At 48.6% G+C, this 24,148-nt stretch overlaps 5 protein-coding genes across 5 annotated transcripts; all 5 read right to left on the reverse strand.

Moving 5' to 3' along the window:
• Positions 1 to 6,741: 6,741 nt before the first annotated feature.
• LOC139275575 (short transmembrane mitochondrial protein 1-like) lies at positions 6,742 to 8,456 on the reverse strand. The gene is made up of 2 exons (XM_070892745.1): positions 8,446 to 8,456; positions 6,742 to 6,943 (listed from the first exon to the last, which is right to left on the reverse strand). Exons 1-2 carry the CDS (start codon positions 8,454 to 8,456, stop codon positions 6,742 to 6,744), a joined length of 213 nt encoding a protein of 70 aa, XP_070748846.1.
• Positions 8,457 to 11,487: 3,031 nt separating this feature from the next.
• Positions 11,488 to 11,773, reverse strand: LOC139275577 (short transmembrane mitochondrial protein 1-like). Its single transcript, XM_070892747.1, has one exon. The coding sequence runs from the start codon at positions 11,771 to 11,773 to the stop codon at positions 11,516 to 11,518; it is 258 nt and encodes an 85-aa protein (XP_070748848.1). The 3' UTR covers positions 11,488 to 11,515.
• Positions 11,774 to 13,243: 1,470 nt separating this feature from the next.
• LOC139275578 (short transmembrane mitochondrial protein 1-like) lies at positions 13,244 to 13,549 on the reverse strand. Its single transcript, XM_070892748.1, has one exon. It carries the CDS (start codon positions 13,547 to 13,549, stop codon positions 13,292 to 13,294), a length of 258 nt encoding a protein of 85 aa, XP_070748849.1. The 3' UTR covers positions 13,244 to 13,291.
• A 784-nt stretch (positions 13,550 to 14,333) lies between these two features.
• LOC139275579 (short transmembrane mitochondrial protein 1-like) lies at positions 14,334 to 15,496 on the reverse strand. The gene is made up of 2 exons (XM_070892749.1): positions 15,490 to 15,496; positions 14,334 to 14,524 (listed from the first exon to the last, which is right to left on the reverse strand). The coding sequence occupies exons 1-2, from the start codon at positions 15,494 to 15,496 to the stop codon at positions 14,334 to 14,336; spliced, it is 198 nt and encodes a 65-aa protein (XP_070748850.1).
• A 230-nt stretch (positions 15,497 to 15,726) lies between these two features.
• On the reverse strand, positions 15,727 to 16,727 carry LOC139275580 (short transmembrane mitochondrial protein 1-like). The gene is made up of 2 exons (XM_070892750.1): positions 16,721 to 16,727; positions 15,727 to 15,912 (listed from the first exon to the last, which is right to left on the reverse strand). The coding sequence occupies exons 1-2, from the start codon at positions 16,725 to 16,727 to the stop codon at positions 15,755 to 15,757; spliced, it is 165 nt and encodes a 54-aa protein (XP_070748851.1). The 3' UTR covers positions 15,727 to 15,754.
• Between the last annotated feature and the right edge of the window lie 7,421 nt (positions 16,728 to 24,148).

A 24,148-nucleotide genomic window follows, 5' to 3' on the forward strand; every position in this document is an offset into this window, starting at 1 on the left:
TCCAGTCCTGCCCAGGTGCAGACCGTCCGGTTTGTACTGGTCCCACCTCCCCCAGAACCGATTCCAATGTCCCAGGAATTTGAATCCCTCCCCCTTGCACCATTCCTCAAGCCACGTATTCATCTGAGCATCTGCAATTCCTACTCTGACTAGCACGGGGCACTGGTAGCAATCCTGAGATTACTATCTTTGAGGTCCTGCTTTTTAATTTAACTCCTAGCTGCCTAAATTCAGCTTATGGACCTCATCCCATGTTTTGCCTATATCGTTGGCACCTATATGTACCACGACAGCTGGTTGTTTACCCTCCCCCTCCAGAATGCGCTGCACCCGCTCCGAGACATCCTTGACTCTTGCTCCAGGAAGGCAGCATACCATCCTGGAGTCTCGGTTGCAGCCGCAGAAATGCCTATCTATTCCCCTTACAATTGAATCCCCTGTCACTATTGCTCTCCCACTCTTTTTCCTGCCCTCCTGTGCAGCAGAGCCACCCCTGGTGCCATGGACTTGGCTGCTGATGTCTTACCCTGATGAGTCATCTCCCGCAACAGTACCCAAGGTGGTGTATCTGTTTTGGAGGGAGATAACCGCAGAGGACCCCTGCACTACCTTCCTTTCACTGCTCTGCCTGATGGTCATCCATTCCCTATCTGGCTGTGTAACCTTTACCTGCGATGTGACCAACTCACTAAACATGCTATTCATGACATCCTCAGCATCGCAGATGCTCGAGAGTGAGTCCATGCGTAGCTCCAGTGCCGCAATGCAGTCTGTCAGGAGCTGCAGCTGGATAGACTTCCTACACATGTAGTTGTCAGGGACACTGGAAGCATCCCTGATTTCCCATATAGCACAGGAGGAGCATGACACAGGTCAGGGCTCTCCTGCCATGGCTTAACCCTTAAATTAACCCAATTGATAACAACGCCAAAGGTTTCTTACTGATCAGAAAAGACATGACTAGTTCTGATACGTCCTTACTACACAGTATAAATGCACACGAGGCCCATGCTTGAGAGAAGGTCAGTCTGTGACCTGTCCTTTATTCCTTAGCACTCAAGTGATGAAGGTGGGTGGAGCTTCCCCTTTTATACCTGAAGGTGCAGGTTAGGAGTGTCTCCCACCTAGTGGTCAGTGTTCTCACAGTGTACAACTAAGGTCAGTTTATACATGGGTTACAATGCTGGTTGAATACATGACATCACCTCCCCCCCCAAAGTCTTATTGGGATCACAGGTTGAGTCTCTCTGGTGGTTTACGCTCCCTTGTAGAGCGCCTCAGTTGGGGCTCCGTTGTTGGGTGCTGGCCTGAGTGTCTGCTGTTTGCAGTGCCTCAGGCCTGTCCGAACTGCCCACAGTGACTGGGCTCTCCTCCCTTTGGTTCCAATGTTCGGTCACCTGTGGTGGAGTGAACTCTATATCGTGTTCTTCCTCTGCTTCTTCTATGGGGTTGCTGAATCTCCTTTTTGTTTGATCCACATGTTTGCGGCAGATTTGTCCATTGGTAAGTTTAACTACCAGAATCCTATTCCCTCTTTGGCAACCACAGTGCCTGCGAGCCATTTGGGCCCTGCAGCGTAGTTGAGGACAAAAACAGGATCATTTACATCAATACATCGCGCCCTCACATTCCTGTCATGGTAGTGATATTGTGACTGGCGCCTGCTCTCGACAATTTCTTTCATGGTGGGGTGTATAAGGGATAATCGGGTTTTGAGCGTACTTTTCATTAGTAGCTCTGCGGGTGGAACCCCTGTGAGCGACTGTGGTCGGGATCTATAGGCCAACAGGAGGCGTGATAAGCGGCTTTGTAGGGAACCCCCTTGGAATCTGAGCATCCCCTGTTTGATTATCTGCACTGCTCGTTCTGCCTGGCCGTTTGAGGCCGGCTTGAACGGTGCCGTTCTAACATGGTTAATTCCATTGCCTGCCATGAAGTCCTGGAATTCAGTGCTTGTGAAGCACGGGCCATTGTCGCTGACCAAGATGTCCGGTAGACCGTGGGCGGCAAACATTGCCCGTAGACTTTCTACCGTGGCAGAGGATGTGCTTGAATTTAAAATGTCACACTCGATCCAATTGGAGTAGGCGTCTACTACAACCAAAAACATTTTCCCCATGAAAGGACCTGTGTAGTCCACATGGATGCGTGACCAAGGCTTGGCGGGCCATGGCCAGGGGCTAAGGGGGGCTTCCCTGGGCGCATGGCCCAGCTGGGCACACGTGTTGCACCTGCGAACACAAAGTTCCAGATCTGCGTCTATCCCTGGCCACCAAACATGTGACCTGGCAATTGCCTTCATTGTGACAATGCCCGGGTGCCCATTGTGGAGTTCTCTGATGAACACCTCTCTGCCCATCTGGGGCATGACTACGCGGTTTCCCCACAGTAGGCAATCGGCCTGAATCGAGAGTTCATCCTTGCGCCTGTGAAATGGTTTAAATTTCTCAGGGCATGCCCTGTACATGGCTGCCCAGTCCCCATTCAGGACACATTTCTTGACTAGAGACAATAGCGGGTCTCTATTTGTCCAGACTTTAATCTGACGGGCTGTCACGGGTGAGCCTTCGCTTCCGAAAGCTTCAACAGCCATGACCATCTCAGCACCATGCTCGGTAGCCCCCTCAGTGGTGGCTAGTGGGAGCCTGCTGAGTGCATCGGCGCAGTTTTCGGTGCCCGGTCTGTGCCGAATTGTGTAGTCATAGGCAGCTAACGTGAGTGCCCACCTCTGTATGCGGGCCGATGCGTTTGCATTTATGGCCTTGTTGTCGGCCAAAAGGGACGTTAGGGGTTTGTGATCTGTCTCCAGCTCAAATTTCCTGCCAAACAGGTACTGGTGCATTTTCTTTACCGCAAATACACATGCGAGTGCCTCCTTTTCTACCATCCCGTAGCCCCTTTCTGCCTGGGACAGACTCCTGGAGGCATAAGCTACCGGCTGTAACTGTCCCTTGGCATTGACATGCTGCAACACACATCGACACCATAGGACGACACATCGCACGTTAACACAAGTTTCTTACATGGGTCATATAGCGTTAACAGATTGTTGGAATCTAACAAATTGCGTGCTCTATTAAAAGTCCTTTCCTGGCTGTCCTCCCAGACCCATTCGCGACCTTTGCATAGGAGCACGTGTAGCGGCTCTAGCAGCGTGCTCCATTTGGGAAGAAAGTTACCAAAATAGTTCAGGAGCCCCAGGAACGAACGCAGCTCCGTCATGTTACGGGGTCTGGGTACTCTCTGGATCGCTTCCGTCTTGGATGCAGTAGGGCTGATTCCATCTGCTGCTACCCTCATCCCCAGGAATTCTACCTCTGGAGCTAGGAAGACGCACTTCGCCTTTTTCAGTCGCAGACCTACCTGGTCCAGTCTGCGTAGCACCTCCTCCAGGTTGTGGAGGTGTTCTTCAGTATCGTAACCCGTAATGAGGATATCGTCCTGAAAAACCATCGTCCCTGGAATCGACTTGAGGAGGCTTTCCATATTTCGTTGGAAGATCGCGGCGGCCGAGCGAATCCCGAACGGACATCTGTTGTACTCAAACAACCCCTTGTGTGTCATGCTGGTGGTCAGCTTCTTCGACTCACTCGCCAGCTCCTGGGTCATGTAAGCTGAGGTCAGGTCCAATTTTGAAAAAAGTTTGCCACCGGATAGCGTCGCAAAGAGGTCCTCTGCTCTCAGTAGCGGGTACTGGTCTTGGAGTGACACCCGATTGATGGTGGCCTTGTAATCGCCACATATCCTGACCGACCCATCCGCCTTGAGCACCGGCACAATCGGGCTCGCCCAGTCACTGAATTCGACTGGCGAGATGATGCCTTCCCTCAACAGGCGATCCAATTCGCCTTCTATCTTTTCCCGCATCACGTACGGCACCGCTCTGGCCTTGTGGTGTACTGGTCTGGCCGTCCGGGTTTATGTGAATCACTACCTTGGCCCCCATGAAAGTGCCAATGCCGGTTGAAATAATGAGTCAAATTTGTCCAGGACCTGTGAGCATGATACTCGCTCCTCAGAGGAAATTACATTGACATCGCCCCATTTCCAGTTCATGACAGCAAGCCAACTCCTCCCCAGTAGTGCGGAACCGTCCCCTGGGACAATCCAGAGTGGCAACCTGTTGTCCGAATCTTTGTGGGTCACGACTACCGTGGTGCTGCCTAGCACCGGAATGATCTGCTTTGTGTAAGTCCGTAGCTGTGCGTCAATCGGCGATAATTTTGGCCTCCTGGCCTTGGATGCCCACAACTTTTCGAACTGTTTGATATCCATCAGGGACTGGCTGGCACCCGTGTCTAACTCCATTGATACTGGGATGCCATTGAGGAGCACTTTCATCATTATCGGTGGCGTCCTGGTGTATGAACTGTATACGTGCTCCACATGAACTCGCTGAACTTCAGCTTCCAGCGATTTCCCCCAGTGTCCATTTCTGCAATTTCTGCAGGTATTTTGCTCATCTCTGTAAACTCCGGCTGAATGTATGCCTCCACGCCTCCAGCATGAGTTGCGGTTTGAAACAAAAGGTCTCTTGCCAGTCGATCATCCCTGACTGCCCCTGTTATTGTCCTTGAGTGCACCATTAACAGGTGTTGATGGCCCCATTACTGGCCGCATTGTCCCTTGCAATGGCATGAATCGCTGTTCAGCTTGCCATTGTCTCTGTCGAACTCCCCCTCTGGGTTCGACGACATGTTGGGGCATGCCTGACTGCCCTTGTCTGCCTGGAGAACTGTGTGCTGCTTTAACAATGTTGAATCTCTGTCCCAACCATTCCTTAACACAGTACCTCTCATCTGTTCTGCTAGTGGCCATGCTCGCGTGGTTTAAATCCCAGTTTCTTGTCGCCATTGATACGTCCTTACTACACAGTATAAATGCACACGAGGCCCATGCTTGAGAGAAGGTCAGTCTGTGACCTGTCCTTTATTCCTTAGCACTCAAGTGATGAAGGTGGGTGGAGCTTCCCCTTTTATACCTGAAGGTGCAGGTTAGGAGTGTCTTCCACCTAGTGGTCAGTGTTCTCACGGTGTACAACTTAGGTCAGTTTATACATGGGTTACAATGCTGGTTGAATACATGACAAGTTCCTGTCGAGCCATCTTGTGTATGTGTGTGTTTGTGCTGTAATAAAGAATATATTACAGCACTATTCCAAAGAAGAACAGGGAGTTCTCCCCAGTGTCCTGGCCAATATTTATTCCTCACTAATCAACAACACTTAAACAGAATATCTAGTCATTATCCCATTGCTGTTTTTAGGAGCTTGCTGTGCATAAATTGGCTGCCGCATTTCTTACATTACAACAATGACTCAAAAGCATTTCAGTGGCCCTAAAATTCTGGTCAGTGGCTTTTTTCGGACGAACGCCTCTGACCGGAGAATTTTTCCGAAAGTACCTGGAGGCCCCGGAGGAGTCTGTGATTCTGGTGGGGAGGCCTTCTCTGCCCGCAGTACGAGGTTCAGATGCAGAAGGTGCAGTCACGTGCACAACCAATCAGGTACAGTATTCCACAGCATTCTCATCAATAGCAATGAGAACTCCGTATCTACGAGATCTCATTGCTATTAATGACAAAAAAAACACATTAAACACCAGAATAAAAAATAAAAAACACACCTCACATAATTAAAATTAATTGAAATTAAAGTTAATAATTGTCTTAGAAAAAAAAATTCCGATCTTTAAAAAAGTTTTTATAATTATGGCTTAAAATAAATTTACCCTACTGAGCAAGGTTTTTAACAATAAAATCTGTTTTAAAATTTTATTTTAATATGTTCCTGTGTGTCTGGGACTGTGTGAACACTGTGTGGGACTGTGCGAACAATGTATGTGGGATTATGTGAATAGTGTGTGTGCGACTGTGTAAACACTGTGTGTGCGACTGTGTGAACACTGTGTATGTGGGACTGTGTGAACCATGTGTGTGGGACTGTTTGAACATTGTATGTGAGACTGCGTGAACAGTGTGAGTGGGACGACTTTGTGAACAGTGTGTGTGTGGGACTATGTGAACAGTGTGTGTGGGACTGTGTGAACACTGTTTGTGCGACTGTGTGAACACTGTGTGTGTGATTGTGTGAACACTGTGTGTGGGACTGTGTGAACAGTGTGTGTGGGATTATGTGAACAGTGTGTGTGCGACTGTGTGAACAGTGTGTGTACGACTGTGTGAACACTGTGTGTGGGACTGTTTGAACAATGTATGTGGGACTTTGTGAACAGTGTGTTTGTGTGGAACTATGTGAACAGTTTGTGTTGGACTGTGTGAACAACGTGTCTGGGACTGTTTGAACAGTGTGTGTGGGACTGTGTGCACAGTGTGTGTGTGGCATTGTGTGAACAGTGTGTGTGTGGGACTGTGTGAACAGTGTGTGTTTGATTGTGTGAGCAGTGTGTGTGGGTCTTAGGTGAACACTGTATGTGTGACTGTGTGAAAACTGTGTGTGGGTCTGTGTTGAACAGTGTGTATGGAACTGTGAAAACAGTGTGTGTGGGACTGTGAACACTGTGTGTGTGCGACTGCGTGAAAAGTGTGTGTGGGACTGTGAACATTGTGTGTATAACTTTGTGAACAGTGTGTGTGGGACTGTGAACACTGTGTGTGTAGGACTAAATAAATAAATAGTATTGCTGAGGTGGCCCGAATACAGTTTGGTACTCAATTCATCCAGCCAATTTAGCACTTGTAACTGAGTGTCAATGTCCCAAGGTTATCCGTGGGCTGCACACCTCATGATCGATCATCTGGTGGCTTTTTTCGGGCTTCCGGGGCCTTCTTGAATTCTTCAAGCTTCTTATAAATATTTGGAATCTGATAATTTTGGGCAAGATACATTCGCACTAGGATTCCAAAAGTAAATACTAACAGGATCTGAAAGATCCTTCGCTCTGAACCTGGGTATACCTGGGCCCTGCTCTCACCTTGCGTGGGACTGTGTGAACAGTATACGTGGGATGGTGAACATTGTGTGTGGGACTGTGTTAACACTGTGTGTGGGATTGTGTGTACAGTGTATGTGGGATTGCGTGAACACTGTGTGTGGGATTGTGTGAACAGTGTGTGTGGGACTGTGTGAACAGTGTGTGTGGGACTGGCTGCACAGTGTGTGTGGGATTTTGTGAACACTGTTTGTGGGTCTGTGTGAACACTGTGTGTGGGACTGTGTGGTGTGTGGGACTGTGTGAACATTGTATGGGTGATTATGTGAACGGTGCATGTATGACTGTGTGAACACTGTGTGTGGGACTGTGTGAACAGTGTGTGTGCGACTGTGTGAACAGTGTGTATGTGGGACTGTGTGAACAGTGTGTGTGGGACTGTGTGAACAGTGTGTGTGGGACTGACTGCACAGTGTGTGTGCGATTTTGTGAACACTGTTTGTGGGTCTGAGTGAACACTGTGTGTGGGACTGTGTGGTGTGTGGGACTGTGTGAACAGTGTATGGGTGATTATGTGAACGGTGCGTGTGTGACTGTGCGAACACTGTGTGTGGGACTGTGTGAACAGTGTGTGTGCGACTGTGTGAACACTGTGTATGTGGGATTGTGTGAACCATGTGTGTGGGATTGTTTGAACAGTGTATGTGGGACTGTGTGGACAATTTGTGTGAGACTGTATGAACAGTGTTTGTGTGGGGCTATGTGAACAATGTGTCTGGGAATGTTTGAACAGTGCATGGGGACAGTGTGAACGGTGTGTGTGGGGCTGTGTGAACACTTTTTTGTGCTACTGTGTGAACACTGTGTGTGTGGGACTGTGTGAACAATGTGTTTGGGACTGTTTGAACAGTGTGTTTGGGACTGTGTGAACAGTGTGTGCGTGGGACTGTGTGAACATTGTGTATGGGACTGTGTGAACAGTGTGTGTGCGACTGTGTGAACACTGTGTGTGGGACTGTGTGAACAGTGTGTGTGGGACTGTGTGAACAATGTGTGCGGGACTGTTTGAACAGTGTGTTTGGGACTGTGTGAACAGTGTGTGCGTGGGACTGTGTGAACATTGTGTATGGGACTGTGTGAACAGTATGTGTGGGACTGTGTGAACAGTGTGTGTGGGATAGGCTCCACAATGTGTGTGGGATTTTGTGAACACTGTTTATGGGTCTGTGTGAACACTGTGTGTGGGACTGTGTGGTCTGTGCGACTGTGTGAACACTGTGTATGTGGGACTGTGTGAACCATGTGTGTGGGACTGTTTGAACAGTGTGTGTGGGACTGTGTGGACAGTTTGTGTGAGACTGTATGAACAGTGTTTGTGTGGGACTATATGAACAATGTGTCTGGGACTGTTTGAACAGTGCATGGGGACTGTGTGAACGGTGTGTGTGGGGCTGTATGAACACTTTTTGTGCTACTGTGTGAACACTGTGTGTGTGGGACTGTGTGAACAATGTGTTTGGGACTGTTTGAACAGTGTGTTTGGGACTGTGTGAACAGTGTGTTCATGGTACTGTGTGAACACTGTGTATGGGACTGTGTGAATAGTGTGTGTGCGACTGTGTGAACACTGTGTGTGGGACTGTGTGAACACTGTGTGTGGGACTGTGTGAACAATGTCTGTGGAATTTTGTGAACACTGTGTGGGACTGTGTGAACAGTGTGTGTGTGGGACTGTGTGAACATGTGAACACTGCGTGTGGGACTGTGTGAACATTGTGTGTGTGGGACTGTGTGAAAAGTGCGTGTGGGACTGTGTGAACACTGTGTGAGGGACTGTGTGAACAATGTGTGTGGGACAGTGTCAACAGGGTGTGTGGGTCAGTGTGAACACTGTGTGTGGGACAGTGTGAACAGTGTGTGTGGGACTGTATGAACAGTGTGGGTGGGACTGTGTGAACAGTGTGGGTGGGACTGTGTGAATAGACTGTGGGACTGTGTGAACAGTGTGTGTGGGACTGTATGAACAGTGTGTGAGGGACTGTGTGAACAGTGTGTGTGGGACTGTGTGAATAGAATGTGGGACTGTGTAAATAGTGTGTGTGGGACTGTATGAACACTGAGTGTGGGATCGTGTGAATACTGTGTATGGGACTGTGTGAACAGTGTGTGTGGGACTGTGTTGAACACTGTGTATGGGGCTGTGTAAACAATGTGTGTGGGACTGTGTGAACACTGTGTGTGGGATTCTGTGAACAGTGTGTGTGGGACTGTATGAACACTGAGTGTGGGATCGTGTGAATACTGTGTATGGGACTGTGTGAACAGTGTGTGTGGGACTGTGTTGAACACTGTGTATGGGGCTGTGTAAACAATGTGTGTGGGACTGTGTGAACACTGTGTGTGGGACAGTGTGAACAGTGTGTGTGGGAATGTGTGAACTGTGTGTGTGGGACTGTGTGAACACTGTGTGTGGGATTCTGTGAACAATGTGTGTGGGACTGTATGAACACTGAGTGTGAGATCATGTGAATACTGTGTGTGGGACTGTGTGAACAGTGTGTGTGGGACTGTGTGAACAGTGTGTGTGGGATTTTGTGAACACATTGTGTGGGATTGTATCAACAGGGTGTGTGGGATTCTGTGAACACTGTGTGTGGGATCGTGTGAATAATGTGTGTGGGACTGCGTGAACAGTGTGTGTGGGACTGTGTGAACACTGTGTTTGGGACTGCCTGAACAGTGTGTGTGGGACTGTGTGAACACTGTGTGAGGGACTGTGTGAACAATGTGTGTGGGACTGTGTGAACAATGTGTATGTGGGACTGTGTGAATAGTGCGTGAGGGACTGTGTGAACACTGTGTGAGGGACTGTGTGAACAATGTGTGTGGGACAGTGTGAACAGTGTGTGTTTGGGACTGTGTGAACAGTGTGTGTGGGACTGTGTGCACAGTGTGTGTGTGGCACTGTGTGAACAGTGTGGGTGGGACTGTGTGAATAGAGTGTGGGACTGTGTGAACAGTGTGTGTGGGACAGTGTGAATAGAATGTGGGACTGTGTAAACAGTGTGTGTCGGACTGTATGAACACTGAGTGTGGGATCGTGTGAATACTGTGTGTGGGACTGGGTGAACAGTGTGTGTGGGACTGTGTTGAACACTGTGTATGGGGCTGTGTAAACAATGTGTGTGGGACTGTGTGAACACTGTGTGTGGGACAGTGTGAACAGTGTGTGTGTGGGATTGTGTGAACAGTGTGTGTGGGAATGTGTGAACAGTGTGTGTGGGACTGCGTGAAAAGAGTGTGTGGGACTGCGTGAACACTGTGTGTGGGATTTTGTGAACAGTGTGTGTGGGACTGTGTAAACAGTGTGTGTGGGACTGTATGAACACTGAGTGTGGGATCGTGTGAATACTGTGTGTGGGACTGTGTGAACAGTGTGTGTGGGACTGTGTTGAACACTGTGTATGGGGCTGTGTAAACAATGTGTGTGGGACTGTGAGAATACTGTGTGTGGGATTTTGTGAACACATTGTGTGGGATTGTGTCAACATGGTATGTGGGACTATGTGGACACTGTGTGTGGGATCGTGTGAATACTGTGTGTGGGACTGTGTGAACAGTTTGTGTGGGACTGTGTGAACACTGTGTGTGGGACTATCTGAACAGTATGTGTGTGGGACTGTGTGAACACTGTGTATGGGACTGCCTGAACAGTGTGTGTGGGACTGTGTGAACACTGTGTGCGGGACTGTGTGAACAATGTGTGTGGGACTGTGTGAACTGTGTGTGTGTGGGACTGTGTGAACAGTGCGTGTGGGACTGTGTGAACCCTGTGTGAGGGACTGTGTGAACAATGTGTGTGGGACAGTGTGAACAGTGTGTGTTTGGGACTGTGTGAACAGTGTGTGTGGGACTGTGTGAACAGTGTGCGTGTGGGACTGTGTGAAAAGTGCGTGTGGGACTGTGTGAACATTATGTGTGGGTCTGTGTGAACAGTGTGTGTGGGACTGTGTGAGCAGTGTGTGTGTGGCACTGTGTGAACAGTGTGTGTGTGGGACTGTGTGAACAGTGTGTGTGCGACTGTGTGAGCAGTGTGCGTGGGACTGTGTGCAAGGTGTGTGTTTGGGACTCTGTGAACAGTGTGTGTGGGACTGTGTGAACAGTGTGTGTGTGGGACTGTGTGAGCAGTGTGTGTGGGTCTCAGGTGAACACTGTGTGTGTGTGGGACTGTGTGAACACTGTGTGTGGGTCTGTGTTGAACACTGTGTATGGGACTGTGAAAACAATATGTGTGGGACTGTGAACACTGTGTGTGTGTGCGAGACTGTGTGAACCGTGTGTGTGGGTTTGTGTTGAACACTGTGCATTGGACTGTGAAAACACTGCGTGTGGGACTGTGAACACTGTGTGTGTGACTGTGTGAAAAGTGTGTGTGGGACTGTGAACACTGTTTGTGTATAACTTTGTGAACAGTGTGTGTGGGACCGTGAACACTGTGTGTGGACGAAATAACTAAAAAGAATTGCTGAGGTGACCCGAATATAGTTTGGTACTCAATACATCCAGCCAATTTAGCACTTGTAACTGAATGACAATGTCCCAAGGTTATCCGTGGGCTGTACACCTCATGATCGATCATCTGGTGACTTTTTTCGGGCTTCCGCGGCCTTCTTGAATTCTTCAAGCTTCTTATAGATATTTGGAATCTGACAATTTTGGCCTAGATACATTCCCATTAGGTTTCCAAAAGTAAATCCTAACAGGATCTGAAAGATCCTTCGCTCTGAACCTGGGTGTACCTGGGACCCACTCTCACCTTGCGTGGGACTGTGTGAACAGTGTACGTGGGATGGTGAACACTGTGTGTGGGATTGTGTGAACATTATGCCTATAGGACTGTGTGAACACTGTGTGTGGGACAGTGTGAACAGTATGTGTGTGGGATTGTGTGAACAGTGTGTGTGGGACTGTGTGAACAATGTGTGTGGGACTGTGTGAACACTGTGTGTGGGACAGTGTGAACAGTGTGTGTGTGGGATTGTGTGAACAGTGTGTGTGGGAATGTGTGAACAGTGTGTGTGGGACTGCGTGAAAAGAGTGTGTGGAACTGCGTGAACACTGTGTGTGGGATTTTGTGAACAGTGTGTGTGGGACTGTGTAAACAGTGTGTGTGGGACTGTATGAACACTGAGTGTGGGATCGTGTGAATACTGTGTGTGGGACTGTGTGAACAGTGTGTGTGGGACTGTGTTGAACACTGTGTATGGGGCTGTGTAAACAATGTGTGTGGGACTGTGAGAATACTGTGTGTGGGATTTTGTGAACACATTGTGTGGGATTGTGTCAACATGGTATGTGGGACTATGTGGACACTGTGTGTGGGATCGTGTGAATACTGTGTGTGGGACTGTGTGAACAGTTTGTGTGGGACTGTGTGAACACTGTGTGTGGGACTATCTGAACAGTATGTGTGTGGGACTGTGTGAACACTGTGTATGGGACTGCCTGAACAGTGTGTGTGGGACTGTGTGAACACTGTGTGCGGGACTGTGTGAACAATGTGTGTGGGACTGTGTGAACTGTGTGTGTGTGGGACTGTGTGAACAGTGCGTGTGGGACTGTGTGAACCCTGTGTGAGGGACTGTGTGAACAATGTGTGTGGGATAGTGTGAACAGTGTGTGTTTGGGACTGTGTGAACAGTGTGTGTGGGACTGTGTGAACAGTGTGCGTGTGGGACTGTGTGAACATTATGTGTGGGTCTGTGTGAACAGTGTGTGTGGGACTGTGTGAGCAGTGTGTGTGTGGCACTGTGTGAACAGTGTGTGTGTGGGACTGTGTGAACAGTGTGTGTGCGACTGTGTGAGCAGTGTGCGTGGGACTGTGTGCAAGGTGTGTGTTTGGGACTCTGTGAACAGTGTGTGTGGGACTGTGTGAACAGTGTGTGTGTGGGACTGTGTGAGCAGTGTGTGTGGGTCTCAGGTGAACACTGTGTGTGTGTGGGACTGTGTGAACACTGTGTGTGGGTCTGTGTTGAACACTGTGTATGGGACTGTGAAAACAATATGTGTGGGACTGTGAACACTGTGTGTGTGTGCGAGACTGTGTGAACTGTGTGTGTGGGTTTGTGTTGAACACTGTGCATTGGACTGTGAAAACACTGTGTGTGGGACTGTGAACACTGTGTGTGTGACTGTGTGAAAAGTGTGTGTGGGACTGTGAACACTGTTTGTGTATAACTTTGTGAACAGTGTGTGTGGGACCGTGAACACTGTGTGTGGACGAAATAACTAAAAAGAATTGCTGAGGTGACCCGAATATAGTTTGGTACTCAATACATCCAGCCAATTTAGCACTTGTAACTGAATGACAATGTCCCAAGGTTATCCGTGGGCTGTACACCTCATGATCGATCATCTGGTGACTTTTTTCGGGCTTCCGCGGCCTTCTTGAATTCTTCAAGCTTCTTATAGATATTTGGAATCTGACAATTTTGGCCTAGATACATTCCCATTAGGTTTCCAAAAGTAAATCCTAACAGGATCTGAAAGATCCTTCGCTCTGAACCTGGGTGTACCTGGGACCCACTCTCACCTTGCGTGGGACTGTGTGAACAGTGTACGTGGGATGGTGAACACTGTGTGTGGGATTGTGTGAACATTATGCCTATAGGACTGTGTGAACACTGTGTGGGACAGTGTGAACATTATGTGTGTGGGATTGTGTGAACAGTGTGTGTGGGACTGTGTGAACAATGTGTGTGGGACTGTGTGAACACTCTGTCTGGGACTGTGAACAGACTGTGTGGGACTATGTGAACACTGTGTGTGGAACTGTGTGAACATTATGTCTGTAGGACTGTGTGAACACTGTGTGTGGGACAGTGTGAACAGTATGTGTGTGGGACTGTGTGAACAGTGTGTGTGGGACTGTGTAAAGAGTGTGTGAGGGACTGTATGAACACTGAGTGTGGGATCGTGTGAACATTGTGTGTGGGACTGTGTGAACAGTGTCTGTGGAATTTTGTGAACACTGTGTGTGGCACTGTGTGAACATGTGAACAGTGCGTGTGGGACTGTGTGAACATTGTGTGTGGGACTGTGTGAACAGTGTGTGTGTGGGACTGTGTGAACAGTGCGTGTGGGTCTGTGTGAACACTGTGTGAGGGACTGTGTGAACGATGTGTGTGGGACTGTGAACACTGTGTGTGAGACTGTGAACACTGTGTGTGTGACTATGTGAAAAGTGTGTGTGGGACTGTGAACACTGTTTGTGTATAACTTTGTGAACAGTGTGTGTGGGACCGTGTACACTGCGTGTGGGACTAAATAAATAAATAGAATTGCTGAGGTGACCCGAATACAGTTTGGTACTCAATTCATCCAGCCAATTTAGCACTTGGAACTGAATGCCAATGTCCCAAGGTTATCCTTGGGCTGCACACCTCATGATCGATCATCTGTTGGCCTTTTTCGGGCTTCCGCGGCCTTCTTGAATTCTTCAAGCTTCTTATAGATATTTGGAATCTGACAATTTTGGGCTAGATACATTCCCACTCGGTTTCTAAAAGTAAATCCGAACAGGATCTGAAAGATCCTTCGCTCTGAACCTGGGTTTACCTGGGACCCACTCTCACCTTGCGTGGGACGGTGAATAGTGTTTGTGGGATTGTGTGAACAGTGTGTGTGGGACTGTGTAAACAATGTGTGTGGGACTGTATGAACACTGAGTGTGGGATCGTGTGAATACTGTGTGTGGGACTGTGTGAACAGTGTGTGTGGGACTGTGTTGAACACTGTCTATGGGGCTGTGTAAACAATGTGTGTGGGACTGTGAGAATACTGTGTGTGGGATTTTGTGAACACATTGTGTGGGATTGTGTCAACAGGGTGTGTGGGACTCTGTGGACACTGTGTGTGGGATCGTGTGAATACTGTGTGTGGGACTGTGTGAACAGTGTGTGTTGGACTGTGTGAACACTGTGTGTGGGACTATCTGAACAGTATGTGTGTGGGACTGTGTGAACACTGTGTATGGGACTGCCTGAACAGTGTGTGTGGGACTGTGTGAACACTGTGTGAGGGACTGTGTGAACAATGTGTGTGGGACAGTGTGAACTGTGTGTGTGTGGGACTGTGTGAACAGTGCGTGTGGGACTGTGTGAACCCTGTGTGAGGGACTGTGTGAACAATGTGTGTGGGACAGTGTGAACAGTGTGTGTTTGGGACTGTGTGAACAGTGTGTGTGGGACTGTGTGAACAGTGTGCGTGTGGGACTGTGTGAAAAGTGCGTGTGGGACTGTGTGAACATTATGTGTGGGTCTGTGTGAACAGTGTGTGTGGGACTGTGTGAACAGTGTGTGTGTGGCACTGTGTGAACAGTGTGTGTGGGACTGTGTGAACAGTGTGTGTGTGGGACTGTGTGAGCAGTGTGTGTGGGTCTCAGGTGAACACTGTGTGTGTGTGGGACTGTGTGAACACTGTGTGTGGGTCTGTGTTGAACACTGTGTATGGGACTGTGAAAACAATATGTGTGGGACTGTGCACACTGTGTGTGTGTGCGAGACTGTGTGAACTGTGTGTGTGGGTTTGTGTTGAACACTGTGCATTGGACTGTGAAAACACTGTGTGTGGGACTGTGAACACTGTGTGTGTGACTGTGTGAAAAGTGTGTGTGGGACTGTGAACACTGTTTGTGTATTACTTTGTGAACAGTGTGTGTGGGACCGTGAACACTGTGTGTGGATGAAATAACTAAAAAGAATTGCTGAGGTGACCCGAATACAGTTTGGTACTCAATACATCCAGCCAATTTAGCACTTGTAACTGAATGACAATGTCCCAAGGTTATCCGTGGGCTGTACACCTCATGATCGATCATCTGGTGACTTTTTTCGGGCTTCCGCGGCCTTCTTGAATTCTTCAAGCTTCTTATAGATATTTGGCATCTGACAATTTTGGGCTAGATACATTCCCATTAGGTTTCCAAAAGTAAATCCTAACAGGATCTGAAAGATCCTTCGCTCTGAACCTGGGACCCACTCTCACCTTGCGTGGGACTGTGTGAACAGTGTACGTGGGACGGTGAACACTGCGTGTGGGGCTGTGTGAACAGTGTGTGTGGCACTGTGTAAAGAGTGTGTGAGGGACTGTATGAACACTGAGTGTGGGATCGTATGAACATTGTGTGTGGGACTGTGTGAACAGTGTCTGTGGAATTTTGTGAACACTGTGTGTGGCACTGTGTGAACATGTGAACAGTGCGTGTGGGACTGTGTGAACACTGTGTGTGGGACTGTGTGAACAGTGTGTGTGTGGGACTGTGTGAACAGTGCGTGTGGGTCTGTGTGAACACTGTGTGAGGGACTGTGTGAACGATGTGTGTGGGACTGTGAACACTGTGTGTGAGACTGTGAACACTGTGTGTGTGACTATGTGAAAAGTGTGTGTGGGACTGTGAACACTGTTTGTGTGTAACTTTGTGAACAGTGTGTGTGGGACCGTGTACACTGCGTGTGGGACTAAATAAATAAATAGAATTGCTGAGGTGACCCGAATACAGTTTGGTACTCAATTCATCCAGCCAATTTAGCACTTGTAACTGAATGCCAATGTCCCAAGGTTATCCGTGGGCTGCACACCTCATGATCGATCATCTGTTGGCCTTTTTCAGGCTTCCGCGGCCTTCTTGAATTCTTCAAGCTTCTTATAGATATTTGGAATCTGACAATTTTGGGCTAGATACATTCCCACTAGGTTTCTAAAAGTAAATCCGAACAGGATCGGAAAGATCCTTCGCTCTGAACCTGGGTTTACCTGGGACCCACTCTCACCTTGCATGGGACGGTGAATAGTGTTTGTGGGATTGTGTGAACACTGTGTGTGGGATTGTGTCTACAGTGTGTGTGGGACAGTGTGAACAGTATGTGTGTGGGACTATGTGAACAGTGTGTTTGGGACTGTGTGAACAGTCTGTGTGGGACAGCGTGAACACTGTTTGTGGGACTGTGTGAACACTGTGTGTGGGACTATGTGAACACAGTGTGGGACTGTGTGAACACTGTGTGTGGGACTGTGTGAACACTGTGTATGGATCTGTGTGAATACTGTGTATGGGACTGTGAACAGTGTGTGTGGGAGACTGTGTGAACAGTGTATGTGTGATTATGTAAACGGTGTGTGTGTGACTGTGCGAACACCGTGTGTGGGACTGTGTGAACAGTGTGTGTGCGACTGTGTGAACACTGTGTATGTGGGACTGTGTGAATGATGTGTGTGGGACTGTTTAAACAGTGTGTGTGGGACTGTGTAGACAGTTTGTGTGAGACTTTATGAACAGTGTGTTTGCGGGACTGTGTGAACAGTGTGTGTTGGACTTAGTGAACAGTGTGTGTGGGACTGTGTGAACAATGTGTCTGGGACTGTGTGAATAGAGTGTGGGACTGTGTGAACACTGTGTGTGGGACTGTGTGAACAGTGTGTGTGGGACTGTGTGAATAGAGTGTGGGACTGTGTGAACACTGCATGTGGGACTGTGTGAACAGTGTGTGTGGGACTGTGTAAAGAATGTGTGAGGGACTGTATGATCACTGAGTGTGGGATCGTGTGAACACTGTGTGTGGGACTGTGTGAACAGTTTGTGTGGAACTGTGTGAACACTGTGTGTGGGACTGTGTGAACAGTGCATGTGGGACTGTGTGAGCACTGTGTGTGGGACTTTGTGAACAATGTGTGTGGGACTGTGCGAACAATGAGTGTGTGGCTGTGTGAAAAGTGTGTGTGGGATCGTGAACACAGTGCATGTGGGACTATGTGAACACAGTGTGTGGGACTGTGTGAACACTGTGTGCGGGTCTGTGTGAACACTGTGTGTGGGTCTGTGTGAACAGTATTTGTGTGGGACTGTGAGAATAGTGTATGAGTATTATGTGAACGGTGTGTGTGCGACTGTGCGAACACTGTGTGTGGGACTGTGTGAACAGTGTGTGTGCGACTGTGTGAACAGTGTGTGTGGGACTGTGTGAACAATGTGTGTGCGACAGTGTGAACACTGTGTATGTGGGACTGGGTGAACCATGTGTGTGGGACTATTTGAACAGTGTGTGTGAGACTGTGTGAACAGTGTGTGTGTGTGGGGCTGTGTGAGCACGGTGTATGGGAATGTGTGAACACTTTTGGTGCGACTGTGTGAACACACTGTGTGTGGGACTGTGTGAACACTGTGTATGGGGACTGTGTAACCAGTTTGTGTGGGACTGTGAACACTGTGTGTGTGTGACTTTGTGAACAGCGTGTGTGAGACCGTGAACACTGTGTGTGTGGGACTGTATGAACACTGTGTGTGGGGGACTATGTGAACAGTGTGGGTAGGTCTGTGTTGAACACTACGTGTGGGACTGTGTAAACCGTGTGTGTGTGACTGTGAACAGTGTGTATGAGACTGTGTGAACACTGTTTGTGGGACTGTGTGAACAGTGTGTGTGGGACAGTGTGAACACTGTGTGTGGGTCTGGTGAACAGTGTATGTGGGACCGTGTTGAACACTGTGTGTGCGACTGTGTGAATAGAATAGAGTGTGTGGGACTGTGTGATCAGTGAGTGTGGGACTGTGCGAACAGTGTGTGTGGGACTGTGTGAACAGTGTGTGTGGGACAATGTGAACACTGTGTGTGGGACTGTGTGAACATTGTGTGTGGCAATGTGTGAACAGTTTCTGTGGGATGGTGTGAACAGTGTGTGTAGGACTGTGTAAACAGTGTGTGTGGGAATGTGTAAACAGTGTGTGTGGGAATGTGTGAACAGTGTGTGTGAGACTGTGTGAACAGTATCTGTGGGACTGTGTAAACAGTGTGTGTGGGACTGTGTGAACACTGTCTTATGGGACTGTGTCAACAGTGTGTGTGGGACTGTGTGAACACTGTGTGGGACTGTGTGAACACTGTTTGTGGGACTGTGCGAACACTGTGGGACTGTGTGAACAGTACGTGTGAGATTATACGAACAGTGTGTGTGTGACTGTGTGAACACTGTGTGTGGGACTGTGTGAACAGTATGTGTACGACTGTGTGAGCACTGTGTGTGGAACTGTTTGAACACTGTGTATGGGACTGTGTGAACAATGTTTGTGCGACTGTGTGAACACTGTGTGTTGGACTGTGTGAACAATGTGTCTGGGACTGTTTGAACAGTGTGTGTGGGACTGTGTACACAGTGTGTATGGGGCTGTGTGATCACTTTGTCTGTAGGACTGTGTTAACACTGTGTGTGGGACAGTGTGAACAGTGTGTGTGTGGGACTGTGTGAACAGTGTGTGTGTGACTGTGTGAACAGTGTGTGTGGAACTGTGTGAATAGAGTGTGGGACTGTGTGAACAGTGTGTGTGACACTGTGTAAAGAGTGTGTGAGGGAGTATGAACACTGAGTGTGGGACTGTGTAAACAGTGTGTGTGGGTCTGTGAACACTGTGTGTGTGTGACTGTGTGAAAAGTGTGTGTGGGACTGTGTGTATAACTTTGTGAACAATGTGTGTGGTACCATGAACACAATGTGTGTGGGACTGTGTGAACACTGTTTGTGGGACTGTGTGAACAGTGTGTGTGGGATTGTGTGAACAGTGTGTGTGGGATCGTGTGAACACTGTGTGTGGGATTGTGTGAACAGTGTGTGTATGACTGTGTGAACACTGTGTGTGGGATTGTGTGAACGGTGTGTGTGGGACTGTGTAAACAGCATGTATGTGTGGGACTGTGTTCACAGAGTGTGTGGGATTTTGTGAACACTGTTTGTGGAGCTATGTGAACACAGTGTGGGACTGTGTGAACACTGTGTGTGGGTCTGTGTGAACACTGTGTGTGGGACTGTGTAGTGTGTGGGACTGTGTGAACAGTGTATGTGTGATTATGTGAACAGTGCGTGTGTGATTGTGCGAAAACTGTGTGTGGGGCTGTGTGAACAGTGTGTATGCGATTGTGTGAACACTGTGTATGTGGGACTGTGTGAACGATGTGTGTGGGACTGTTTGAACAGTTTGTGTGGGACTGTGTGAACAGTGTGTGTGTGGGACTGTGTGAACAGCGTGTGTGGGTTTGTGTGAACACTGTGTATGGAACTGTGTGAACAGTGCGTGTGGGACAGTGTGAACAGTGTGTGTGTGGGACTGTGTGAACAATGTGTGTGGAACTGTGAGAACAATGTGTGTGGGACTCTGCGATCACTGTGTGTGTGACTGTATGAACAATGTGTGTGGGACTGCGTGAACAGTGTACGTGGGACTGTGTGAATTCTGTATGTGAGACTGCGTGAACACTGTGTGTGGGACTATGTGAACACTGTGTGTGGGACTGTGTGAACACTGTGTGTATATAACTTTGTGAACAGTGTGTGTGGGACATTGAACACAGTGTGTGTGGGACTAAATAAAATAATAGAATTGCTGAGATGACCAGAATACAGTTTGGTACTCAATTCATCCATCCAATTTAGCACTTGTAACTGAATGCCAATGTCCCAAGGTTATCCATGGGCTGTACACCACATGATCGATCATCTGGTGGCCTTTTTCGGGCTTCCGCAGCCTTATTGAATTGTTCAAGCTTCTTATAGATATTTGGAATCTGATAATTTTGGGCTAGATACATTCCCACTAGGTTTCTAAAAGTAAATCCGAACAGGATCTGAAAGATCCTTCGCTCTGAACCTGGGTGTACCTGGGCCCCACTCTCACCTTGCGTGGGACTGTGTGAACAGTGTACGTGGGACGGTGAACACTGTGTGTGGGATATTGTGAACTCTGTGCGTGGGACTGTGTGAACACTATGTGTGGAACTGCGTGAACACAGTGTGAAGAACTGTGTCAACAGTGTGTGTGGAAATGTGTGAACACTGTGTATGGGACTATGTGAGTAGTATGTGTACGACTGTGTGAACACTGTGTGTAACTGTGCGAACAGTGTGTGCGTGGGACTGTGTGAACAGTGTGTGCATGGGACTGTGTGAACAGTGTATATGTGATTGCGTGAACACTGTGTGTGGGACTGCGTGAAGAGTGTGCGACTGTGTGAACAGTGTGTGTGGGACTGTATGAACACTGAGTGTGGGACTGTGTGAACAGTGCGCGTGTGACTGTATGAACAGTGTGTGTGAAACTGTGGGAACACTGTGTGTGTGACTGTGTGAACAATGTGTGTGGGACTGTGTGAATACTGTGCATGGGACGGTGTGAACAGTGTGTGCGGGACTGTGTGAACAGTGTGTGTGGGACAGTGTGAACAGTGTGTGTGGGACTGTGTGGGCAGTTTGTGTGGGACTGTGTGAACAGTGTGTGTGGGACTGTGTGAACAGTGTGTGTGGGATTTTGTGAACAATGTGTGTGGGACTGTGTGAACAGTGTGTGTGTGGGAGTGTGTGCAGAGTGTGTGTGGGTCTGTGTTGAACGCTGTGTATGGGACTGTGTCAACAGTGTGTGTGTGGGACTGTGTGAACAGTGCGTGTGGGACTGTGTGAACACTGTGTGAGGGACTGTGTGAACAGTGTATGTGTGATTATGTGAACGGTGTGTGTGCGACTATGTGAACACTGTGTGTGGGACTATGCGAACAGTTTGTGTGCGACTGTGTGGACAGTTTATGTGAGACTGTGTGAACAGTGTGTGTGTGGAACTGTGTGAACAGTGTGTGTGGGACTTTGTGAAAAGTGTGTGTGTGTGTGTGGGACTATGTGATCAGTGAGTGTGGGAATGTGTGAACTCTTTTTATGCAACTGTTTGAACAGTGTGTGTGGGTCTCAGTTGAACAGTGTGTGTGGGTCTGTGTAAACAGTGTGTGTGGGACTGTGAACACTGTATATGTGTGACTTTGTGAATAGTGTGTGTGAGACGGTGAACAGTGTGTGTGGGACTGTGTGAACATCGTGTGTGGGACTGTGCGAACATTGTGTGTGGGACTGCGTGAACAGTGCGTGTGTGTGTGGGATTGTGTGCACAATGTGTGTGGGACTGTGTGAACAGTGTCTGTGGGATATTGTGAACACTGTGTGTGGGACTGTGTCAACACTGTGTGTGGGACTGTGTCAACAGTGTGTGTGTGACTGTGCGAACACTGTGTGTGTGACTTTATGAACAGTGTGTGTGGTACAGTGTGGACAGTGTGTGTGTAGGTCTGTGTGAACAGTGTGTGGGGGACTGTGTGAAAAGTGTGTGTGGGACTGTGTGAACAGTGAGTGTGGGACTGTGTGAACACTATGTCTGGGACTCTGTGAACAGTGTCTGTGGGATATTGTGAACACTGTGTGTGGGACTGTGTGAACACTGTGTGTGCGACTCTGCGATCACTGTGTGTGTGACTGTATGAATAGTGTGTGTGGGACAGTGTGAACAGTGTGTGTGTGGGACTGCGTGAACAGTGTGTGTGGGACAGTGTGAACAGTGTGTGTGGAACTGTGTGAACTGTGTGTGCGGGACTGTGTGAATAGAGTGTGGGACTGTGTGAACAGTGTGTGTGGTTTTGTGTGAATAGAGTGTGGGACTGTGTGAACACTGCATGTGGGACTGTGTAAACAGTGTGTGTGGGACTGTATGAACACTGAGTGTGGGATCATGTGAATACTGTGTCTGGAACTGTGTGAACACTGTGTGTGGGACTGTGTTGAACACTGTTTGTGGGACTGTGTGAACAGTATGTGTATGTGGGACTGTGTGAACACTGTGTGTGGGACAGTGTGAACAAAGTGTGTGGGACAGTGTGAACAGAGTGTGTGTGGGACTGTGTGAACAGTGTGTGTGAGACTGTATGAACAGTGCATGTGGGACTTTGAGAATACTGTGTGTGGGATTTTGTGAACAGAGTGTGTGGGATTGTGTCAACACTGTGTGTGGGACTGTGTGAACAGTATGTGTGTGTGCGACTGTGTGTACAGTGTGTTTGGGACTGTGTGAACAATGTGTGTGGGACTCTGCGATCACTGTGTGTGTGACTGTATGAATAGTGTGTGTGGGATAGTGTGAACAGTGTGTGTGTGGGACTGCGTGAACAGTGTGTGTGGGACAGTGTGAACAGTGTGTGTGGAACTGTGTGAACTGTGTGTGCGGGACTGTGTGAATAGAGTGTGGGACTGTGTGAACAGTGTGTGTGGTTCTGTGTGAATAGTGTGGGGGACTGTGTTGAACACTGTGGGACAGTGTGAACATTATGTGTGTGTTGGACTGTGTGAACACTGTGTGTGGGACTGTGTGAACAAAGTGTGTGGGACAGTGTGAACAGAGTGTGTGTGGGACTGTGTGAACAGTGTGTGTGAGACTGTATGAACAGTGCATGTGGGACTTTGAGAATACTGTGTGTGGGATTTTGTGAACAGTGTGTTGGATTGTGTCAACACTGTGTGTGGGACTGTGTGAACAGTATGTGTGTGTGCGACTGTATGCACAGTGTGTGTGGGACTGTGTGAACAATGTGTGTGGGACTCTGTGAACATTGTGTGTGCGGCACTGTGTGAACACTATGTGAACGGTGTGTGTGTGGGACTGTGTGAACAGTGTGTGTGGGACTGTGTGAGCAGTGTGTGTGCGTCTCAGGTGAACACTGTGTATGGCACTGTGAAAACAGTGTGTGTGGGACTGTGAACACTGTGTTTGTGTGACTGTGTGAACAGTGTATGTGGGTCTGTGTTGAACACTGTGTATGGGACTGTGAAAACAGCGTGTGTGGGACTATGAACACTGTGTGTGTGACTGTGTGACAAGTGTGTGTGAGACTGTGAACACTGTGTGTGTATAACTTTGTGAACAGTGTGTGTGTGGAACTGCGTGAACACTGTGTATGGGTCTCAGTTGAACAATGTGTGTGGGACTGTGTAAACAGTGTGTGTGGGACTGTGAACACTATATGTGTGTGACTGTGTGAACAGTGTGTGTGGGTCTGTCTTGAACAGTGTATATGGGACTGTCTAAACAGTGTGTGTGGGACTGTGAACACTGTGTGTGCGTGACTTTGTGAACAGTGTGTGTGGGACCGTCAACACTGTGTGTGTGTGGGACTGTGCGAACAGTGTGTGTGGGACGGTGGACACTCTGTGTGGGACTGTGTGAACATCGTGTGTGGGATTGTGTGAACACTGTGTGTGGGACTGTGTGAACAATGAGTGTGGGACACTGTGAACAGAGTGTGTGTGGAACTATGTGAACAATGTGTGTGGGTCTGTCTTGAGCACTGTGTATGGGACTGTGTAAACAACGTGTGTGGGCTGTGAGCACTGTGTGTGTGGGACTG

The sequence above is a fragment of the Pristiophorus japonicus genome, chromosome 11, assembly GCF_044704955.1.
Source record: "Pristiophorus japonicus isolate sPriJap1 chromosome 11, sPriJap1.hap1, whole genome shotgun sequence".
Taxonomy (NCBI): domain Eukaryota; kingdom Metazoa; phylum Chordata; class Chondrichthyes; family Pristiophoridae; genus Pristiophorus; species Pristiophorus japonicus.